Raw genomic sequence first — 19,429 nt, 5'->3', positions numbered from 1 at the left:
AGAAATGGTGAATTTACAGTTTTTGTGATCAACTTTTAAAGGTGCCCTTCTGTTAAAATCCACTTTTTTGTTAATTAGAAATTGCCTATGGAACCACCAGCAAAGTACAATTAAGATAGGTAGGTGTATGTTTAGAACAGTTCTGTTTACACTTGTTAAAAGTAAAAATCCACCCCGGGATTTTGCTCCAACTGCCTGGGTGTCACTGCTGCGACAAAACCCTGGAGTGGATTTTAATTTCTGGACCTGGACTACCCACCTCTGTTTGTAAATGTAGGTTTAAATAGGATCTCCGATGGATTTGGTGTTTTACAGAGACTAGACCAGTCTCTGAACTGCACTAAGCAGGGCATTATTACACATGTTGTAAAGTAACATATGACATTGCAAAGACTGATATTAGTGTAAAAATAAAAACGTCTATTTTAAAACCTTTCTAGCTGTTGTCCGTCGTGCTGGTGTTGCAGTGCTGTTAGCCAATCAGAGACAATATGTTTGCATGTATGAATATTCATGAGCAAGAGCCAAAATCCTATCTTTTCTCCCCCGTCCCCCAATCCTCCACCGGACTAAAGCAGTGTTATACCGGATCACCGGAGCACTTTTTTTTTTCTTTTTCACAAAACACCAGCATTCATTTATACTAAAGACACTACTAGACTAGAAAAAACGATGGAATGAGACCTTTTTTAAGTTTCAGGTTAACTGAACAATGTTATGCTTTTTTATTATTTTTTTGTTATATTACAGTTGTCCGTCAGCTTGTACCAACAGTATTCCAATTTTTCAGATTCATCAGACAAGTATGACTCCAGAGACGTGGACAGACTCCAGCAGGACGACGCCCTGGTTGACGGCTACCTCACGTGGCGACAGTTTGTGGTTGATGATGCACTGAAGATGATTGATGAGAGTTTTCAGTGGAGGAAAGAGTTTAACCTGAACGGTATGCTGGGCTTTTTTTATCTTTTATATTTGCCATAACTGTGAATCACATATAGTAATTAGTTTTTGTAGTGTAATACAGATTTGTCTGTTTGGCTTTCAAGAATTTAGCCCAAGGCTCAAGACCAATACTGCTTTCTGAGAGGAACAGCAGGAACAGCTTGTTTATTACTTGGGAATAAAGAGAGATTGTGAATGTTTGTCAAAAAATTCATTTAAACCCAAAAGTAAATGTTTGAAGTGGAGCTCAAAGGACAAAATATAAGAATAAGCATAATAAGAATAAATATTAGTCTTGTAAAGAGAAGTGTAATCCATTTTCTCAAAAATTAATAATTATAATTAGTGTATCTTTATTTAGCTCATTTTGGGCATGTTGGACAATTTGGCATTTTAATTGTTAAATAGAATTAAAACATTTTTTAATTTTTTTATTTTTGCATATATAAATATTTATGTATTTTTTGTAAGTAGGCCTAAATCTGGCCAGTAGGTTTCACTCAAAGCTTCCTGTGATGCGATTTCTTTACATTCTCCCCAATAAAGGCAGTTATTGTTCACTGTGCACTGTGAGTTTCTCTATAGGCCCTGACTGAGAGACAATTGTGACCATTGTCGTTGTTTAATTTCCGTCTGAAAGCAGTGCAGATTTATCTAGGTAATTTTAAACAGCTTCAGAACTCATTAAAAGATGTGGACGTCAAGAAGCGGCTATATTATAAATTGAATTAATCGGAGACTTGTCAGACGTGCTTATTAACTGCGCTGGGAAAAAGCTAATTAGCTGCTGTAGCCACGGTTTATTTAATGGTGTGTGCACGTCTGTCTGTACGTGTGTGTGTTCACTTACACGTGTGTGTGTTTTAACTAAAGAGTGTTGTTTTTTCCACCATCTCTCAACAGACCTCACTGAGAGCAGTATTCCGAGATGGATGTTTGAAACGGGAGCGGTGTACCTCCACGGTTATGACAAAGAGGGCAACAAACTGTGTACGTATGAAATTTCTGGGCTTAAACCAGGGCTTTGTGATGTGATCCGGTCTTTATCTGACCCTGTTATCAAATATACTCCTTTTATTTGAGCTAAGCTACTTATAAGGCTCAGTTTAATCTGATGTATTAGTCAGATAATGCTAATTATCACAGCTATGAACAAACACTGTCTCTGCTGCTCCATGCTAAGCTGTTTACACACTGAGCGCACGGTATGTGCAACGTTCACTGCTCACAGCCATTACACTCCGTTTATTACATATAAATCTGTGCTGCACGTCCCATAAAGACAAAAAAACACTTAAAAGCGCAGCACTGGAACACAGAATCTTCTCATATTCTTCTATATTTGCTTTCTTGCTCCTGCGCCAGACAGCTTTGACCAATCAGATGTGCTTGTGTAGTTTATTGGTGTGCATTTTGGTGCGTTTAGGTTTTTATGCCTGTGTGAAAACAAACCAAACAGAGTGAGAAACACTCCAAATAAACAAACTTATCAAATGAATCGGACCATAGAAACTTTTACAACTACAGGTGTAAAAACACACTTATATTTTGCAGATAATTCATTTTATTTTAATAAAATGTTTATTGTAATATTTTGTAATAAATTCCAGCTGCAGATAAAAGCAGGTTCTCTCAGTCTCCCATATATAATAAATCTCCCTCTGATTGATTGGTGATCCAATCAGTGGAAGGAGTGAGATAGTAGTTTGTGTTATTTACAGTGAGCACTGTAGTCTCTGATGGCATATGGCCAGTGAGTGCTTTGTAAACAAAACAGGAGCCAAGAAGCCGGTGTGTTTCCCAAAGTCTCGCCAGATAGAACCAGCCAGACGTTTTTACTGAATAAAAAGAATAAAATTTAAGCTGACATGACCGCTTAATCTGGGAAATGCTATTTTATAATGGCTACTTAAGGTAACTTAAGCTAATTGGTGTTTTTGTCATGAACAGAACAAGTGTCATGATTTTACATATTGTCTAGACAGACAGACATATGTTTTATTGATTCTGAAGGAAAATTAGATAGATAGATAGATGGATAGCTGGATAGATAGATCTGCAATTAAAATGGAAAATATATGCACTGGCATCACTAAACTCAAAAACAAAATATGAGTTTGTTACATCACACACTTCTTTTTCAAAAGCAGAAAGTCCTGATTTAAACATTTTGTTGTCAGTTTGATTTAAATAAGAAAATCTAAATTACACATTTAATACATAGATTTAATTCAGTAAGAGATTTTTTTTATGCATTAATGTCTATTTTGCATGCCGGTTCTTACAATATTAATTACATGCTGACACCTTTTTAGTCTTTGTGAGTAAAGAAATCCCATTTGACCTTTTGTTTGTGTGTGTCATAGGTTCTAGGATATTGTTAGTAGATAATGATATTAGCTTGAATGTTTTGCTATCTATAATCAAACATTTTGTAATTCACCATCATGTTTTGTGCATTTTGTAATTTTCAGTCTGGTTCAAAGTGAAGCTCCACGTAAAGGACGCTAAAACAATTCATGATAAGAAGAGGTACGTAGCCTTCTGGCTGGAGCGCTACGCTAAACGTGAGCCAGGCATGCCCCTCACCGTCGTGTTCGACATGTCCGAGTCTGGCATCGGAAACATCGTACGTACCTTTCCTCTCTACATTCAGCTGCTTTATTTTGTTTGTTAATTGTTTGTCTTTTTGTTTCAAGGTCTAGTAAAAAGAAAACATCATTCTTATTTTACAAAAATGTTTATTGGCTGATTTAGGTAGTTACAGTTATGGTTTTACAGTGATATTAAAACTATATCAATATCGGCAGATGGTTTTATTATCCTTGTAAAAGAAAAGTGCTTCATTTAGGTATATTTTTAAAAGTATACTTAACATAGATAAGTTCATACTTTTAACTTTAAAATAAATGCATATTAAAATACGTACTAAATGTACTATTTTGGAACAACTTGTGGCAACTTAAGTATATTTCAATTGTAATTAAGCTATATTTAAAAGCAAAGTTAAGCAGACTTAAGTATTTCAAAGTATATTAAGTATATTGTAAATGCATTTAATTTAAAGCGTATTGCTTGAAAATACATTTTATGGAAATAAAATATTTATTTTCATAAAGCATATTACATTGAAAATATACTTTTAGTATTCTTTACCTAATTTGAACATACTTTTAAAGCTCTTAAGTACACTTCCTTTTCACAAGGGTATATACAGTATACTTAGTAGTATCAGGACATTCATGTATTGAAATGCTGTCTATATTTAATATTATTCTATTAATTGCTATTACTAATTTTGTTGTGTGTTGGATTTGAGTTTATCATAATTTTATCACAAATTAAAATCAGTTAAAGTGTATATATTAAGTCAATAATAAGAAAAGCTGAGATTAGTATCAGTACCTACGCTTTCTGTATCAGTACTTTAGTGTAATACTAATTACGGTATTGTAATTCGAGATCCAGGTTGCAAGAACCTCCTACTGTAGATTATCTCAAATTAGTCTCCTCTCTCTCTCAGGGTAGCAGATAATCTGACATTTTCTGACACTTTATTTCTGGTCATCATTAAAGACCCCCAGCATGCTTCATTCCATCATTAGCAGTATGAGCCTCAGGCACTGCTCAGTATTTAACGTCTCAGATTAAAGCAACCTTTTAATCCCTTTGGTCAATCCAACTCGCCGACGTAATCCCTACGACAGTCTCTTTCTGTCTCTCTGTGAGACGCCCATGTCCGACCACCGCCCCCAGCCGGCCCGGTTATAAAGGGCAGTGGGATAAATCTATCTGCAGTTCAGAATATATAGAATTAAATAAACAAGTGTAGGGCAGATTTGAAAACAAATACCAGGGTTTGTACGGTCATGAAAAACCTGGAAAAGTCATTGAAAAAGAACCAACAGAACATTTTGGAAAAGTCATGGTAATTTGGTCTACAATTCTTTGTGTTTCTGTAGCTCAAAATAGATTTTTTTCTGTTGATAAACAAACACATTTTATTATTAAACATTGTGTCTATTTTTATCAGATTCATTTTAGGCCTACTGTATTTTATTTTGATCACAGTAGTTTTAGTTGATTTTTGGTTTTATTGGTCATGAAATTTTGCGTTGAAGGCATGGAAACGTCATGAAAAAGTCATGGAAATGTATTGGTTAAAAAGTGTATGAACCCTGAATTACTAAAACAGATTTAATACTCCTACTGTCTATATTTAATATTATTCTATTAATTGATATTATCACGTTTGTGTATTTAATTTAAATCGATCATAATTTTATCACAAATGGAGCGTAAGTGTGTAGATGTTAATGAATAACAATAAGAAACAATGAGATCAGTATCGGCCTATGCTTTCTGTAATGCCTTTTTATATCTCATCTTTAGCTGTTTTGTCATTTTTAGAGATGGAGAACATGGCAGAAATAATCGTTGACTAGTCGACTAATCGAAAAAATAATCATCAGATTAGTCAACTACCAAAATAATCATGCTTTTCACAGGGTAGCAGATACTGTATTTTATCTTAAATGCTGCCTAGTTTAAGCTGGAATTGATCATTTAATTCGAAACCTTCCCTAAAGTGTCATTCAAGCGAATGTGACCTTCAAACTGCGATTACCCCCATAAACCTGAACGCGCAAACTTTAGACTCCAAACATATATCTGACCTCAGTGATTGACTGACTGTATTTGGATAGAAGGAGCAACAACAACATCCAGCCCCCATTCAGAGCGAGGCTGTATAATGTTGTAATGGGTGACCTTGACCTTTGATTGATATTGACACACATTTGCCCAGAGAAAGCTTTACAGGGTTCATACGGTCATAAAAAACCTGGAAAAGTCAGGGAATAAAATAAAAAGAAGCTTTTTCCAGGCTGGATAAGTTTGGAAAAATAAAAATACCCAGAATATTTTGGAAAAGTAATGGAAATCTGCTTTACAAATGTTTAATTTCCATCTATTGATTGAGAAAAGCTATTTTAAGCGAACAAATACATCAGATCACAGTTAGTTAAGTAATTTAGCTCTACATAATGGAGCTGTAAAGGATTTGACACATTTTATTACTGAAGATTGTGTTCTGTATCAAGTTAATTTTTATAATCAGTTTGGATTATAGTTTATAATATTGTTTGTCCATGTCTACACTTTTTTTTTTTTTTTTTAAGATTTATTGTGTGGTCATGACAATTTGCCTTGAAGTCGTAAAAAAAGTCAAATTTACTAGTTAAAAACAATGTATGAATCCTGTTTTTAGTCTGCTTTCTGACTGGAGAATTAGACCATTTCACCAATTTAAGTTGAATTAGTAGATATTTGTTATTTCTGTTTTTGCTGAGTGCTGCTCTCTAATGTGGGTTTTCTCTCTGGTTTTATTTTAACATTTTAAATAACATTTCATAGAGCTGAAATATAAGGATGATGCCTGAATAAAAACATTTTGTTTTGCTAGTTTTGTTTTAACATTAATTTAACTTTTTTACTTTGCTGTATAAAAGTGTCTCTTCCAAAAGGCCAGAGATTTGACCTGCTGGTAGGTCAGTAATATGGAATTAATTGTATTTAATTGGAATTAATACCCTGTAAGACGGTGATACAAACAAGCTGTATAGAATAGGGCTGCAACGATTAGTCGATGTAATCGACTATGGCGATTATTTAAATTTGTCGACTACAAATTTCATTGTCGGCTAATCGTTTATTTGTAACAACTTAATTTGTCTCCAAAAGTGCCCAAATACAACAGATTACATATTAAATCACTAAATATCAGTACTTTCCACGTTTTAAACAACATTCAGATTTTTTTTTTTTATATATAATTTTATTTCTGATTTTTTTCCCATTTTCTCCCAATTTGGATATCCAATTGTCCCACCCCTTTGTGTGTCCCCATCACCGGTGACGCACGCCCGTGACCCTTGGAGGATGCAGACGAGCACACGCCTCCTCCGACACGTGTGAAGTCAATCACCCCTTTTTTCGAGCTGCTGCGGATGAATCACTGCCTGAGCAGCATCACAGCGCGCTCGGAGGAAAGCACAGCGGCTAGGTTCCGATACATCCGCTCACAGACGCCTCGTGCTGCCCAGCTCCACCTTAAGTCTGATGGGGAGAGAGCGCCATCTACCCACCCCAGAGGGAGCAGAGACAACTTTGCTCCCTCTAAGCACCGGCAGCTTGATGGCAAAGCTGCATGAGCGGGGGTTCGAACCTGCGACCTCCCGCTCATAGTGGCAGCGCATTAGACCGCTATTACATTTAAATCTCATGTTCTACTGTTTCTGAGATGGCAGAGATGGCAGAAATAGTCGTTCACTAATCGACTAATCAAAAAAATAAATAATCGTCATATTAGTCGACCACGAAAATAATCATTAGTTGCAGCTCTAGTATAAAAACGGACTCTTTTGCTGTATGAGCTTTGTTTGGTTTGCTGCTTTTGATTGGCTGTTTTCTTGGAAAGTCCCATAACTGCTAATGATGATGAAACTTTTTTTATTTTATTATTATTTTATTTCTGTGGTTAAAGTCACTGGACTAACAGTGTCGGAACAGTTCAGTCGAACTTGTGTGACAGAGTTTGGGCTGGTGTGAAGTGGGTCATTTCGCAGCTTGAGGCAGAAAATATCTCCACTCGGCCAAACGGCGCTTTCAGTGAATGCCTATAAAAAGAAATAAATAAATATGAAAGCCCTTTCATCATCAAACCTCTGAGCCGGCACATATGACTCATTCTCACTTTATCTCTCTCTCTCTCTCTCTCTCTCTCTCTTTTTCACAGGACATGGAATTTGTGAAGTATATCATTAGCTGCTTCAAAGTGTTCTATCCGAAGTTTCTGTGTAAGTGCAGCCGCTTGGTTTTCTTAATAAATTAGCTGCATTTCTTTGAACGAAAGGGACATTTCATATCCAGATTGACCTTTGTCCTTTTTTCTCCTTTTCTCCTTCATTATCTCAGCACTACTTCCACATGAAAGTGCGAGATTGCTCTATTAAAACAAACAAGGTCGCCAGGCCTTGGTGCAGAACGCTCACTCTAAAAGGACATGTGTCTCTTATTATAATGTTATATATAACTCTTTATTATAATGTCAACCTACTGTAAGGCTACAATAATAAATAAAATGCCAAAATAAAGTAAGCATCAAATATACATTTAATGTTTTTCGCACTATAAGGTGCAGTGAAAGCCTCTTAGCTGAAGTACAGAGTTACACAGAAGTTTCAGTTTATTTCTCCAGCACTGACGCTAAAGTATCATTAGCATTAGCCGCTAACTGGGCTAAGCACTAGCTCTTTTGCAGTTCAGAGGTGAGTATATATTGGACTGTAGTCTGTGTGTTTACTGTGTTAAAACAAGCTACATGAGACAAACCACTAGCTAATTTTGCCTTGGCTTCCCGGAACACTCAGGGTTTCTCAGTGTAGCGCTGTCTGGGCATTAGCAGCTAACTTTGGCTTGTGCTAGAGCTTTAGCAGCTAATGCTAATGCTGCTGCACCCAGCCTTAGTGGAAATCTGGAAATCTAAGCTTAATGTAAATAAACAGAAGCGTTTTACACGCTTTTAATTAACAGTTTTAAGAAGAGAAATCTGTGTAGATAAACATGCGACATCCCTGTTCCTTACTAGTGTCGCATAATGCATCTTACAGTCCAGTGTGCCTTATGTATAAAAATAGATCAGAAAATAGACGTTCATTGATTGTGCGCCTTATAGCGCGAAAAAATGGTACATCTTTATATTGGCTTAATATAAACGTGATTAAACAGACAGTGTTTTCTGCTGACACAGATTTAACAGTAAATTTTGAGAGGTTTTATTTTTAAGAGAAGTCTGGGATAGTCAAAGGCTTCATTTCTCAGAACTGTCTAGAAGCGGGTAAGGGAGGTAAAAAGGGAAAATAATGACCCGTCAGGTCATGCTACTCTCATTCTGTACTGAGGTCCTGATTTTCTGCTCATTAAAACACCTTATTCCTCAGCTTTAGATACAGTGAGCTTCCAAATGACAGTTCTATCATAAGCTTTGTGTCTGTGATTAAACATTTTGGTCATTAGTGTGAATGCTGAGTGCTTGGACAGATGTTTAAAAATAAGAAATAGAAGATATTTGAAGATTGAAAAAATGTTTGAGGGAACAAATTAATTTTTTGTTTCATTTGTATGCCTTTCATACACAAAGGCAGTTCAAAGTGCTTTACAGAAAGATTTAGGACTTACAATAACTTACTTTCTTATAAAAAAAATAAATAAAAGGGGAAAATGTATATTTATAACAAATAAAATTAAGAGAATTGGAATATAATAATTAAAAATAAAGGCATGATACAGAACAATGTTGTGCATATTGGCTCTACTATTAAAATCCAAAATAAACGTAAAAAATAAATTTAAAACAGCTTAGTAGTGCTTATCTAAATAAAAAGCTTGGATACTGTGGCTCAAAAATGTCTGAAAAATAAAGAAATTATGAAACAATAGCAGAGCTAAGCAGAGCTAAAGCGTCTGAACAGCACAGAAGCAGGAAGCATTTAAAAGGAAAAACAAGCAATATGAAAACTAAGAACAAAAAAACTAATGCAAGAAATTAAGTATTAATAATGTGCAAAAAAGAGGAAATTAAACAGTGTGGAAAGTGCAGTTATATTAGTATATACCTATTATATACTACCTATTAATTTTGTGTATTGACTATTAAATATAAATATTCTTCAGTAATGTAAACATAAGCATAAAGCATGAAAATAAGTCTGCTAATTGTCTAGGAAATGAAATGAAGCTACAAAATAAGGATGTTTGAGATTATGTTAATTTAATGCTTTAATTTTATAAAATAGATAAAACCACCTAAAGCATATCCTTGTTAACATACTGTATAAACATGAGGTGTGTGTAACAGTCTTGTCTTTTTGTTCTTCAGCCAAAATGATAATGTACGAGATGCCTTGGATCATGAATGGTAATATTTTTTGATGACTATGATTTTTAAAGCTCTAAAGTCTCATAATTTCTGTTGATTTTGTTTTATGTACATGCAAATGCTGCAGCTTGATCTTGAATGTCTTTGCTCTAATGTTCTAACAGCTGCCTGGAAGATAGTGAAGACATGGCTGGGTCCAGAAGCCATCAGCAAGCTCAAGTTCGTGTCCAAAAGTGATGTACAGACGTTCATCGATGCTGAACACCTTCCTCCACACATGGGAGGAACGGTAAGAGCAAAGTTTTTAAGTTTTTTTTTTTACCAATGTTGATTTTGATATTTAGTGCGATTATAACTGTGCTTGAGTTTGGTAAGTTGAGACAAATAAAAAATAAAATAAAGAAACTGTTCTAGGTTCGAATCCCAGTTATGCAGCTTGCCATCAGCTGCCGGAGCCCTGAGAGAGCACAATAAGCCTTGCTCTCTCTGGGTGGGTAATAATATAGATGGTTTCACCTCATCACTCCTAGGGTGATGTGGATCAGCACAAGGCTGCGTCTGTGAGCTGATGTATTGGAACAGAGTCGCTGTGGTTTCCTCCGAGCGTTAGCGCTGTGATGCTACTCGGTAGTCAAATTCAAAAAGAGGCGGAGTCTGGCTTCACATGTGTCAGAGGAGGCGTGTGCTAGTCTTATTCCCCCTCCTGGTGCGTTGAGGCATCACTTGTGATAGAAAGAGGAGTCCTAATGAGTAGGTTGGGTAATTGGCCGTGTAAATTGTGGAGAAAATGGAGTAAAACTTAAAATAAATATTTAAAAATAAATTTAAAAAAAGATGGAACCTAGTTCAGTTTCAGTGCTCTGTTTGTTTTGTAGGACCAGTTCAAGTACAGTTATCCTCCCCTCCCGGATGATGAGTTCAAGTCACCTATAAATGAAAACGGTCCAATTGTGAGTGAGGACGAGAGCGAGGTGAAAGACACGGAGTCTGAATGTAAGGAAAGCCTGGAGTCCAGCTTCAACGCAGAGCAGGCGCTCAGACCTAAAAAGGTACAAACTTTTTCACAGGATCTAAAAGCTGTTGGGATTAGCATTGTTATTTAAACAATTAGAATATCATTGAAAAGTTACTTTATTTCAGTAATTCAGTTCAAAATGTAAAACTCCTATATTATATAGATGTATTAAACACAAAGTGATCTATTTTAAGCGTTTATTTCTTTTATTGATGATTGTGGCTTACAGCCAATGAAAACCCAAAAATCAGTGTTTTAGAAAATTAGAATAATATACAAGACCAACTGGTACTTTTCGTAAGCAGTGTGGGCAGTGTGCCAAGTCCTGTTGAAAAATGAAATCCATCCAGCATCTCCATAAAAGTTATCAGCAGAGAGAAGCATGAAGTACTGTAAGATTTTGTGGGAAAAAACTTTAGACTTGATAATAAAACACAGTGGATCAACACAAGCAGATGAGAGACATGACTCTCCAAACCATCACTGATCATCAGTACATTTTACATTTCATTTGGAAAGTAAATCAAGGGATCAGAATCTGGAGGAAGAGTGGAGAGACACACAGTCCAAACTGCTCGAGATCTAGTGTGTATTTTCTGAGACACAGATTCTTGGGTTTTCATTCTTTGGTAATCATCAACAATAAAAAAAAAATTCATGCGTATAAATGTGTGGAATACATCTATATAATATATGTTTTACATTTTTAAACTGAATTACTGAAATAAAGCAACTTTTCAATGATATTTTAATTTTATGAGGTTTGCTGCTAAAGACATTTTAGATTTCTCTTCTTATATAAATGCTTCGATTAGAGATATCAGCGTGTGATCTGCAGCAATAAAACCTTCATTCTATTTCTCACCAGAAGAAAAATTGATTAAGCCCCAAGTTATACGGCTACATGGGGTTTTTAGAGTCTGAAAAATTGCAAAGAAAATTGTGGAAACCACTGGTGGCCAGATCTATCTGTTTTGATGGCTTTTGTTGGTTTTGACAATTTTAGCTCCCCGGTCCTTCGTCTTAAGAATAACTTTTTCATTTTTCTACTAAATAATAAATCTTAGACTGTTTTTTTAGGGGTTAATGATGTTTTTTTTAGCTCCTTCACCTCTTCACTGCTCTGCTTGGGTTTGAACCCCCGGCTCCTCAGCGCTGTGCTCTGGCTGCTGACCCTGTACGCCGTTATCTCTGCAGGCTGCAGGCGGGGCAGTGAGTCTGACCCTACACTGAGAGTGTAATTGCAGGAGGGATTACAGTAATGTAAACTCTCACTGCAGACTGAAAGAGGTCGTTAGAAAATCAGTCGGGGGGACAGATTGGCCGGCGGGCACAGTGTAGGTCGCCCCTTGTTCAAGTACACGCTGTTTAATTCTGCTTTTGTTTGTTCGTTTTTTCAAAATGTTGGTTATTCGTTTAAGTGATGAGAACATTTTAATCTTTTTATTAGTTTAAATAAATAAGCTTAATAAATCATTACATAGAATTCTATAATGAAATAAGTTACTAAAAATAGAATTTAAATGTTTTTTTTGTGTGTGTTTTAATTATATAACCAATCGTTTCAGAACCTAGACAGACAGAATAAAAAGGATAGAGAATAAAAAGCATACAGACCTAAAGACTGATAAGATAAAAAGGATAAATATGTAGACATACAAACAGACAGGATAAAATGGATAGGTAAGCAGACAGACAGACAGTATAAAAAAAATGATAAATAAGCAGACAGACATAGAACAAAAAGGATGGATAGACAGACAGACAGACAGACAGACAGGATAAAAAGGATAGACGGACAGATAGGATAAAAAGGTAAGGAAGCAGACAGACCGAGAGACCGATAAGATAAAAAGGCTAAATATGTAGACATACAGACAGACAGGATAAAAAGGAAGAACAGACTGATAGGATAAAATGGTAAGGAAGCAGACAGACAGGAGAAAAAGGATAGATAAGCATTCAGACTGGGAGACAGACAGAATAAAAAAGGTAGATGAGTACACAATTGAAAGACAGACAGATTAAAAAGGATAGATAAGCATAAAGACAGATGCAGACAGACAGGATAAAAAGGAATAAATAAGCATACAGATAGAGGGACAGACAGACAGGATAAAAAGGACAGATAAGCAATGCAGACAGAGCTTCCCTCTTTGACTGAAAGAATGTAATCTACAAAGTGGAGCAGTTAGATAAGAGTGTTGAATTAAGGGTGTTTAAAACCTCCAGCAGCACTGCTGTGTCTGATCCACTCATACCAGCACAACATACACTGCAGTTCTGAGAATATTAACAACCCACCACCCGAATAATAAGAGCTGCTCTGTGTTGGTCTCTATCCTGTGGAGACCTGAATATTTAAAGGACTGGGTGATAATAGAGTATGCAGTTATACAGATACAGGACAGTAAATATAGAACTACAAAGTACTCCTGTATGGAGCTGATAATCTAAACAATGAGTGTAGAAACAAGGAGACGTGTTTGAGTGTGTGCTTTTATGTTTCCCATTGTGGAACTATATTTACAGGCTGTGTGTTTGTGACTGTATGTGTGTAAAGGGTGAAGCTGCCATATGCTGAGCTTTTAAGCCGTTAGCAACATTTTCACAGCTGTCATAAAGAAGCTCCGCTGGGTTTGTGGTATTTTTATTTATTTTTTTTATTTTTGGCATGTGTTTCTTTGACACAGTGCTGGTCACATGTTTGCTTTGTGAAAGCACGAGTCATCCCTGCTGAGAGGAGAAACTCATGAAGTCGACACACACACACTTTTACACAATTACACAATCCTACAATCACACACACTTATAACCAATACTCACCATCGCTCATTATTAACGTTTATTACTTCAACATGGGTTTGTGTTTAAAACCTCCAGTCTGGGTTACGTTTAAAAGCTGGAAAATCTTAACCAGAAGTGGTTGTGTTTGTGACCACTAGAGCCTCTGGTGAAAAGTGAAAAGTGCTGCTTTATTAAGTGTATTTGTATAGCTATTTGTCTTTAAATTATGATTTTTAAATTGTTTGTGTTTTATTTTCTTATTTTATTTTTTTGTTGTTCTACCAGGACAGTTTCATACTGATTTTAATTCATTATTCTTATATAAGGGGCTTTTATTGTGTTATTAGTTATAACTCTAACCTTTGTACCTTAAAAAAAAAAAGAAAAGAAATCTTAAAATATATATTTTTTGAAGCATCCATAGTTGAAGTATCTATAGTCTGGGTTAATTTGGTTAATGTTCATTCTAGGATATGGAGGTGGTTTAAAAATTAATTTTTACTTAGTATAAATATAACAATTTTATACATTTATTAGAAACAAAAACTCTAACTAGTCTATTCTGTAAATAATAAATTTCCCAGACCCTGATTTGTGTAATAATTATAAAGTCAATTTAACAAAAAAAAAAATCTACCACAAAACTGATTTTAGTGCATGCATATAAACTTTTAAACAAATGGTTAAAAAGTGAATAAATATAGTAAATAACAAATAACCATAACGCATGGTCCAGTGGTCTAAAGTGCCGATACTATGACTGGGAGATCGCTGGTTCGAATCCCGGTCATGTAGCTTGCCATCAGCTGCAGGAGCCCCGAGAGTGCCAAGAAATGACAAAAATGTTGGCAGTATTATTGTGAACGATACAGTGTGGCACAACCCCTACTGGGATCTTAAATTAAGATTACATTTTTTTACTTTTTAACTGTATCTTTTTTTTTGTTATTTTTTTTGTTTGAAGGTAGTGTATTTGTGCTGTTATTGACTGATCTGGTGATGTTTTATTGCTTTTTGGCCTGTTTGTGTCCATCTTTCCTTATTTTTAAAAACTTGTGTAGGTAAAATATTTTAAAAAATAGTTTTAGTGAATTAAAAGGGTTAGTTTGTCAAGGCCATTCTGTTTTAATGCAAATGAAAGTGTATATTTTTCTGATTCATTGTCCTAATTGCAACAAATTTAATGTTGATTAAAAATGGTTTTAAAAGGTTTAAAAGTCAGATTTCACTTCAGAAACAACCGGCAGTGTTTTTCGGGTTCTGTTCAGACGTTCTGGAGCTAATTCCCTCTCTCTCTGTTTTAAAAAAGGGCTGGTAAGTCCTCGGAGGTGGTCCGCACTGTCAGCTCCTTCGTCTTCAACGTCCATCTCATTTCACCACGTCTCGCGGGACGGTCGATGTTGTGGCTTCAACCTGCCGCCTGCTTTTAATTTCTTCATTTCAAACCTTTGATTCACATGTAGCAGCTTAGAACCAATGACTGAAAGCACTAATCTTATATATTCTGGATTATAATGATTGTTTATGAATCATTTTGCATCACTTTGCAATTTATATTTAATTCACCTTTGAGCTGATTAAGTAATTATTATGTCCAGTTAATTTCAATAATCTGGTGATTTTCTTCTTTTCCTCCGAGGAGGATACAGATGCCTTTTGATTCCCGTTGAAGTTCAGTAACATTTCAACTTTTAAATATGCCTTTTTATAACAAAGGGAAGTGTGAATGTTTTTAAAAACATGTTTTGAAGTATTTTGTTCACTCCAGCTGCTCGATCAGTGTTAGAATTTTTACATTTTGAGAGTTTTTACAGCGACACTCCGTTATTTCTAACTTTATACGTCAAAAATAAGTGTTTTAGGAGCTTTTGCTCATCAAAGAAGGGAGATGATGCACATTTACTGTTACCCTGGTTCATTTTATGTGCTGTTCTGGTTTATTTTTTAGTTTTTAATTTGTCCATTTCATCTCATGTTGAGTTTTTTTTTTTTTTTTTTTTTTTTTTTTTTTTTTATATACATACATAAACATTTACCCATATGGATGGCCATTTTTTGTAATTCTTTCTTGTTGATTCGTTTTTGATTTGTTTTAATTGATACTGTAATGAAATACTGTACTCTGACTTACTAGTGACGACAAACTATGATTTTAAAAGCTAATCATGATTTGCTTGATTTTGCTTGACCGGATGCACTAATCTATAACAATAATTAAATCTATTCTCACTTCACTGGGAATTTGTATGAAATCTATTATCTATTATCTCAAATGATTTCCTGCTGTTTTTTTTTTTATATGGCATTTGACTGGATTCAGATGCCGAATAAAAATCAATGAGGTTTACAAATGCAAGCGACTTTTGGTTTTTGTGTGCAAAACACTTTTTATAAAGGAACCAAAAAGAGATTCTTAAGAGAAGTTTCATAAATCAAAAAATCAAAAGTGGTTCGTAAAGCATATTAAACATAACTGCTGTCACAAGGGGTAGAAAAAATAAAAAATCCAGTACAGTTCAGACATATATATGTATAATTCCTTTTTTAAAGCTATTTTACCGAGTGAGACGTGAGTAAGAGTGTGAAGAACCAACATATCATGTCAGAATACAGAATAGATGTTATAATACGGATTAAGTGGTTCTAGTAAAAAGTGTCATAAGACAGAGGTTTCGTTTTATCATAAAGGAACCATTATTATTCTTATTTTTTTGTTCGTCTTAAAATGGTCACGCTCGCTGACTCATTAGGGTGACCTTTGACCTTTTCTCCATGGCCCACTTCCTTCCTTGGCACGTCCCTGTTAGTGTGTGTGTGTGTGTGTGTGTGTGTGTGTGTGTGTTAATTATTCCCTCATGAAGCGTCTCGGCATCCAAGTATCACTTCATCCTCATCTGCCCTACTTCTGCAACTGCAGCACAATGCAAGTGTGTGTTCAGCATTTTTGGTTTCAGTCTCCTGACTCGCTCGTGTGTGTGTGTGTGTGTGTGTGTGTGTGTGTCTATATGGCCTACTGTTTAAATTTGTATAAGTCTTTTGAAACTATTAAAAGTTTTCCTGGGTTCCGTCACGGCGTACAGAATTCAATATACAGTCTTTTTGTCATTTTGTTCAATATTATAAACTGTTTTTTACAGAGTTTGAGTCAGAACTCATGTTGTGGCCTCCTCAGATGGAATAAAAACAGTCAAATCCTGCGTTTTATGATTGGTTGAATGTTTGTGAGAAACGCAGAGTCTGACCTTTCTCCTTTGTTTGTGTTGCAGGTGAATTTCGTGGAGGACGGAGGGAGGGTGGATGACGTGGACCGGTCAGACGGGTCCAGTCGGTTGAGGGGGGTCAGGAAACCGCAGACCACTTTTAAAGGCACTTTACTGCACGTGAGGTAAGTGGAAGGAAGTGGATGGATTAAGTTAATGCCGCTCAGGGAAGAGTGAATCTCATATATTATATATATGTGTTCCACACAGAGTGATCTATTTCAAGTGTTTATTTCTGTTATTGTTGATAATATACTGTGGCTTACAGCCAATGAAAACCCAAAAATCGATGTCTCAAAAAATTACAGTATTATATAAGACCAAGTGGTACTTTTGGCAGTGTGGGCAGTGTGCCAAGTCCTGCTGGAAAATGAAATCTGCATCTGACTTTAGACTTGATAATAAAACACAGTGGATCAACACCAGCAGATGAAAGACATGACTCTCCAAACAAACCATCACTGATCATCAGTAAATTTTACATTTCTCTTGTAAAAATCAAGGGATCAGAGTCTGGAGGAAGAGTGGAGAGACACACAGTCCAAACTGCTCGAGGTTTAGTGTGAAGTTTCCACCAATCAGTGATGGTTTGGAGAGTCATGTCTGTCATCTGCTGGTGTTGATCCACTGTGTTTTATTATCAAGTCTAAAGTCAGTGCAGTTTGTTTTCCCGCAAGATCTTACAGCACTTCATGCTTCTCTCTGCTGCTGACAACTTTTATGGAGATGTGGATTTCATTTTCCAGCAGGACTTGGCACACTGCCCACACTACCAAAAAAGTACCAATTGGTCTTATATAATATTCAAATTTTCTGAGACACTGATTTGTGGGTTTTCATTGGCTGCCCACAATTGCACATTTTGAACTGAATTACTGAAATAAAATAAGTTTTCAACAATATTCAAATTTTTTGAGATGCACTAGTCGGCCACAGGGACAGAAGTGCCACACTGATGTAGTGTATTGGAATAAATGTTAGGGTTTGGTTCTAGCGTACAAACATTTGGGTTTAAAGGGTGGATATTTTGAGTTGTAGAAATGTAGAGATAGTATGTACAATTGGTAGAATGTAGGGGTGTGACGAGATATCGTGCCACGAGATCTCGCGAGATTAAATATGACGATATTTCTCGTCAAGCTTAAACCTGTCTCGCGGGAGAAAAAAAAAAACAGTTTAATGTGGACTTTTTAAGAGGGATCTGGCAACCCAGTAGCAGCGAGTGTGAGAGTATAGAACAGAGGTCACTAATGGGCGGACCACGGTCCGGGTCCGGACCCAAACGTTGTCCAATGCGGACCCAAACCGATAAACTACTGAGAAGGATTTAATTGTGCGGCGCAGTAAACTCACAGACCAGTCACGTGTGGGGTAAGATCACCAAACGCTCTCTTCGGTCAATCAGATCTATGCTGATGCGGTAAGAAAAAAATTAAATAAATAAACAAACACACCGCTCCTCACGCAGGATCGAGCCCGTGTTGTCAGAGTCGCGGTACCGCGGCCGTGAAAAACCGCCTTTATAAGGAGATATAGGGAGCCCGAGAACGGGTGGAAAAACGAGAACGGGCGGAAACTAGTCACGCCGAGCGCGACAGAGAGACAGGGGATAAATGTAAACAAAATCTCTTCTTCTTCTTCTTCTTCTATATTTTTACATCATTCAGTGCAAACAACCTTACAGGGTATAGCACTTAATTATTTAACATAATTAAGTACCCCTGATATAGAAGATTCTTCTGCTACTTTTAAGTTGTATGTCTGGCTGCATTTTGGCTCCAGTGGAAACAATAAACGGTAACAGAGTGACCAACAAGATACAAACCATATATAAATACTATAAGTAAATCCTACACATGACTGTTTCATAGGCAGCTGTACTAATCCCTTAGCTCTGTACTGCAATTAAAAAATGTTCTGTCTCTGTTTCACTTCAAGCACAGTCTTAATCTAACTGGTTATGGTTATTCATAGTTAAATTACAAGAGATTTAGGAGAAAAAACACAAACCCTAGTCTTAATATGACTGGTTGTGGTTTGTACTTATTTTTTGCACTATATAAGACCTAGAAAAGGTTTATTGTTTTTATTCTCATTTCTATTCCTTATAGAATCAATGTGTGAGAGAAACCAGTCTGTTAAGTTTGCGGCATATGATTTTGTCCCAAAAAAAAAAAGTTTTCTTTCAAATTTAATTTTTAAATCTCGTCTCGTCTCGTTATCGTGAACCCAATATCGTGTCTCGTCTCGTCTCGTGGTATTAGTGTCTCGTCACACCCCTAGTAGAATGCAAGGTACACAAGGTAGTGTACAGATGGTGGGGTTCGACCAGGAACCAACACCAGGGATGTCTAAATTTTGAAACATAGCTAGATTAAACTATATAAAATGTAAGGGCCTGTCTCTCTCTCTAAGTATATCATTCATACATTATTCATAATACTGACTGGCTGGACTTTGGACTTCTCTGGGCTTTCATTGTAA

The 19,429-nt window shown here is 35.9% G+C and overlaps 1 protein-coding gene across 2 annotated transcripts in view; it reads left to right on the top strand.

Annotated features, from left to right (window-relative positions):
* mospd2 (motile sperm domain containing 2) overlaps positions 1 to 19,429 on the top strand; it is a 32,153-nt gene that overhangs the window by 4,587 nt on the left and 8,137 nt on the right. For both annotated transcript variants that reach the window (XM_049485284.1, XM_007227698.4), the window contains exons 3-10: positions 791 to 946; positions 1,849 to 1,935; positions 3,420 to 3,574; positions 7,742 to 7,802; positions 9,884 to 9,922; positions 10,048 to 10,172; positions 10,759 to 10,932; positions 16,952 to 17,070. In XM_049485284.1, the coding sequence (XP_049341241.1) occupies positions 791 to 946; positions 1,849 to 1,935; positions 3,420 to 3,574; positions 7,742 to 7,802; positions 9,884 to 9,922; positions 10,048 to 10,172; positions 10,759 to 10,932; positions 16,952 to 17,070 (916 nt within the window). The remainder of the gene's footprint in view (positions 1 to 790; positions 947 to 1,848; positions 1,936 to 3,419; positions 3,575 to 7,741; positions 7,803 to 9,883; positions 9,923 to 10,047; positions 10,173 to 10,758; positions 10,933 to 16,951; positions 17,071 to 19,429) is intronic.

This window comes from Astyanax mexicanus, chromosome 11, assembly GCF_023375975.1.
Source record: "Astyanax mexicanus isolate ESR-SI-001 chromosome 11, AstMex3_surface, whole genome shotgun sequence".
Classification (NCBI taxonomy): Eukaryota; Metazoa; Chordata; class Actinopteri; order Characiformes; family Acestrorhamphidae; genus Astyanax; species Astyanax mexicanus.
The sequence above is the reverse complement of the archived record's forward strand: the minus strand, read 5'-3'. Positions and strand labels throughout refer to the sequence as shown.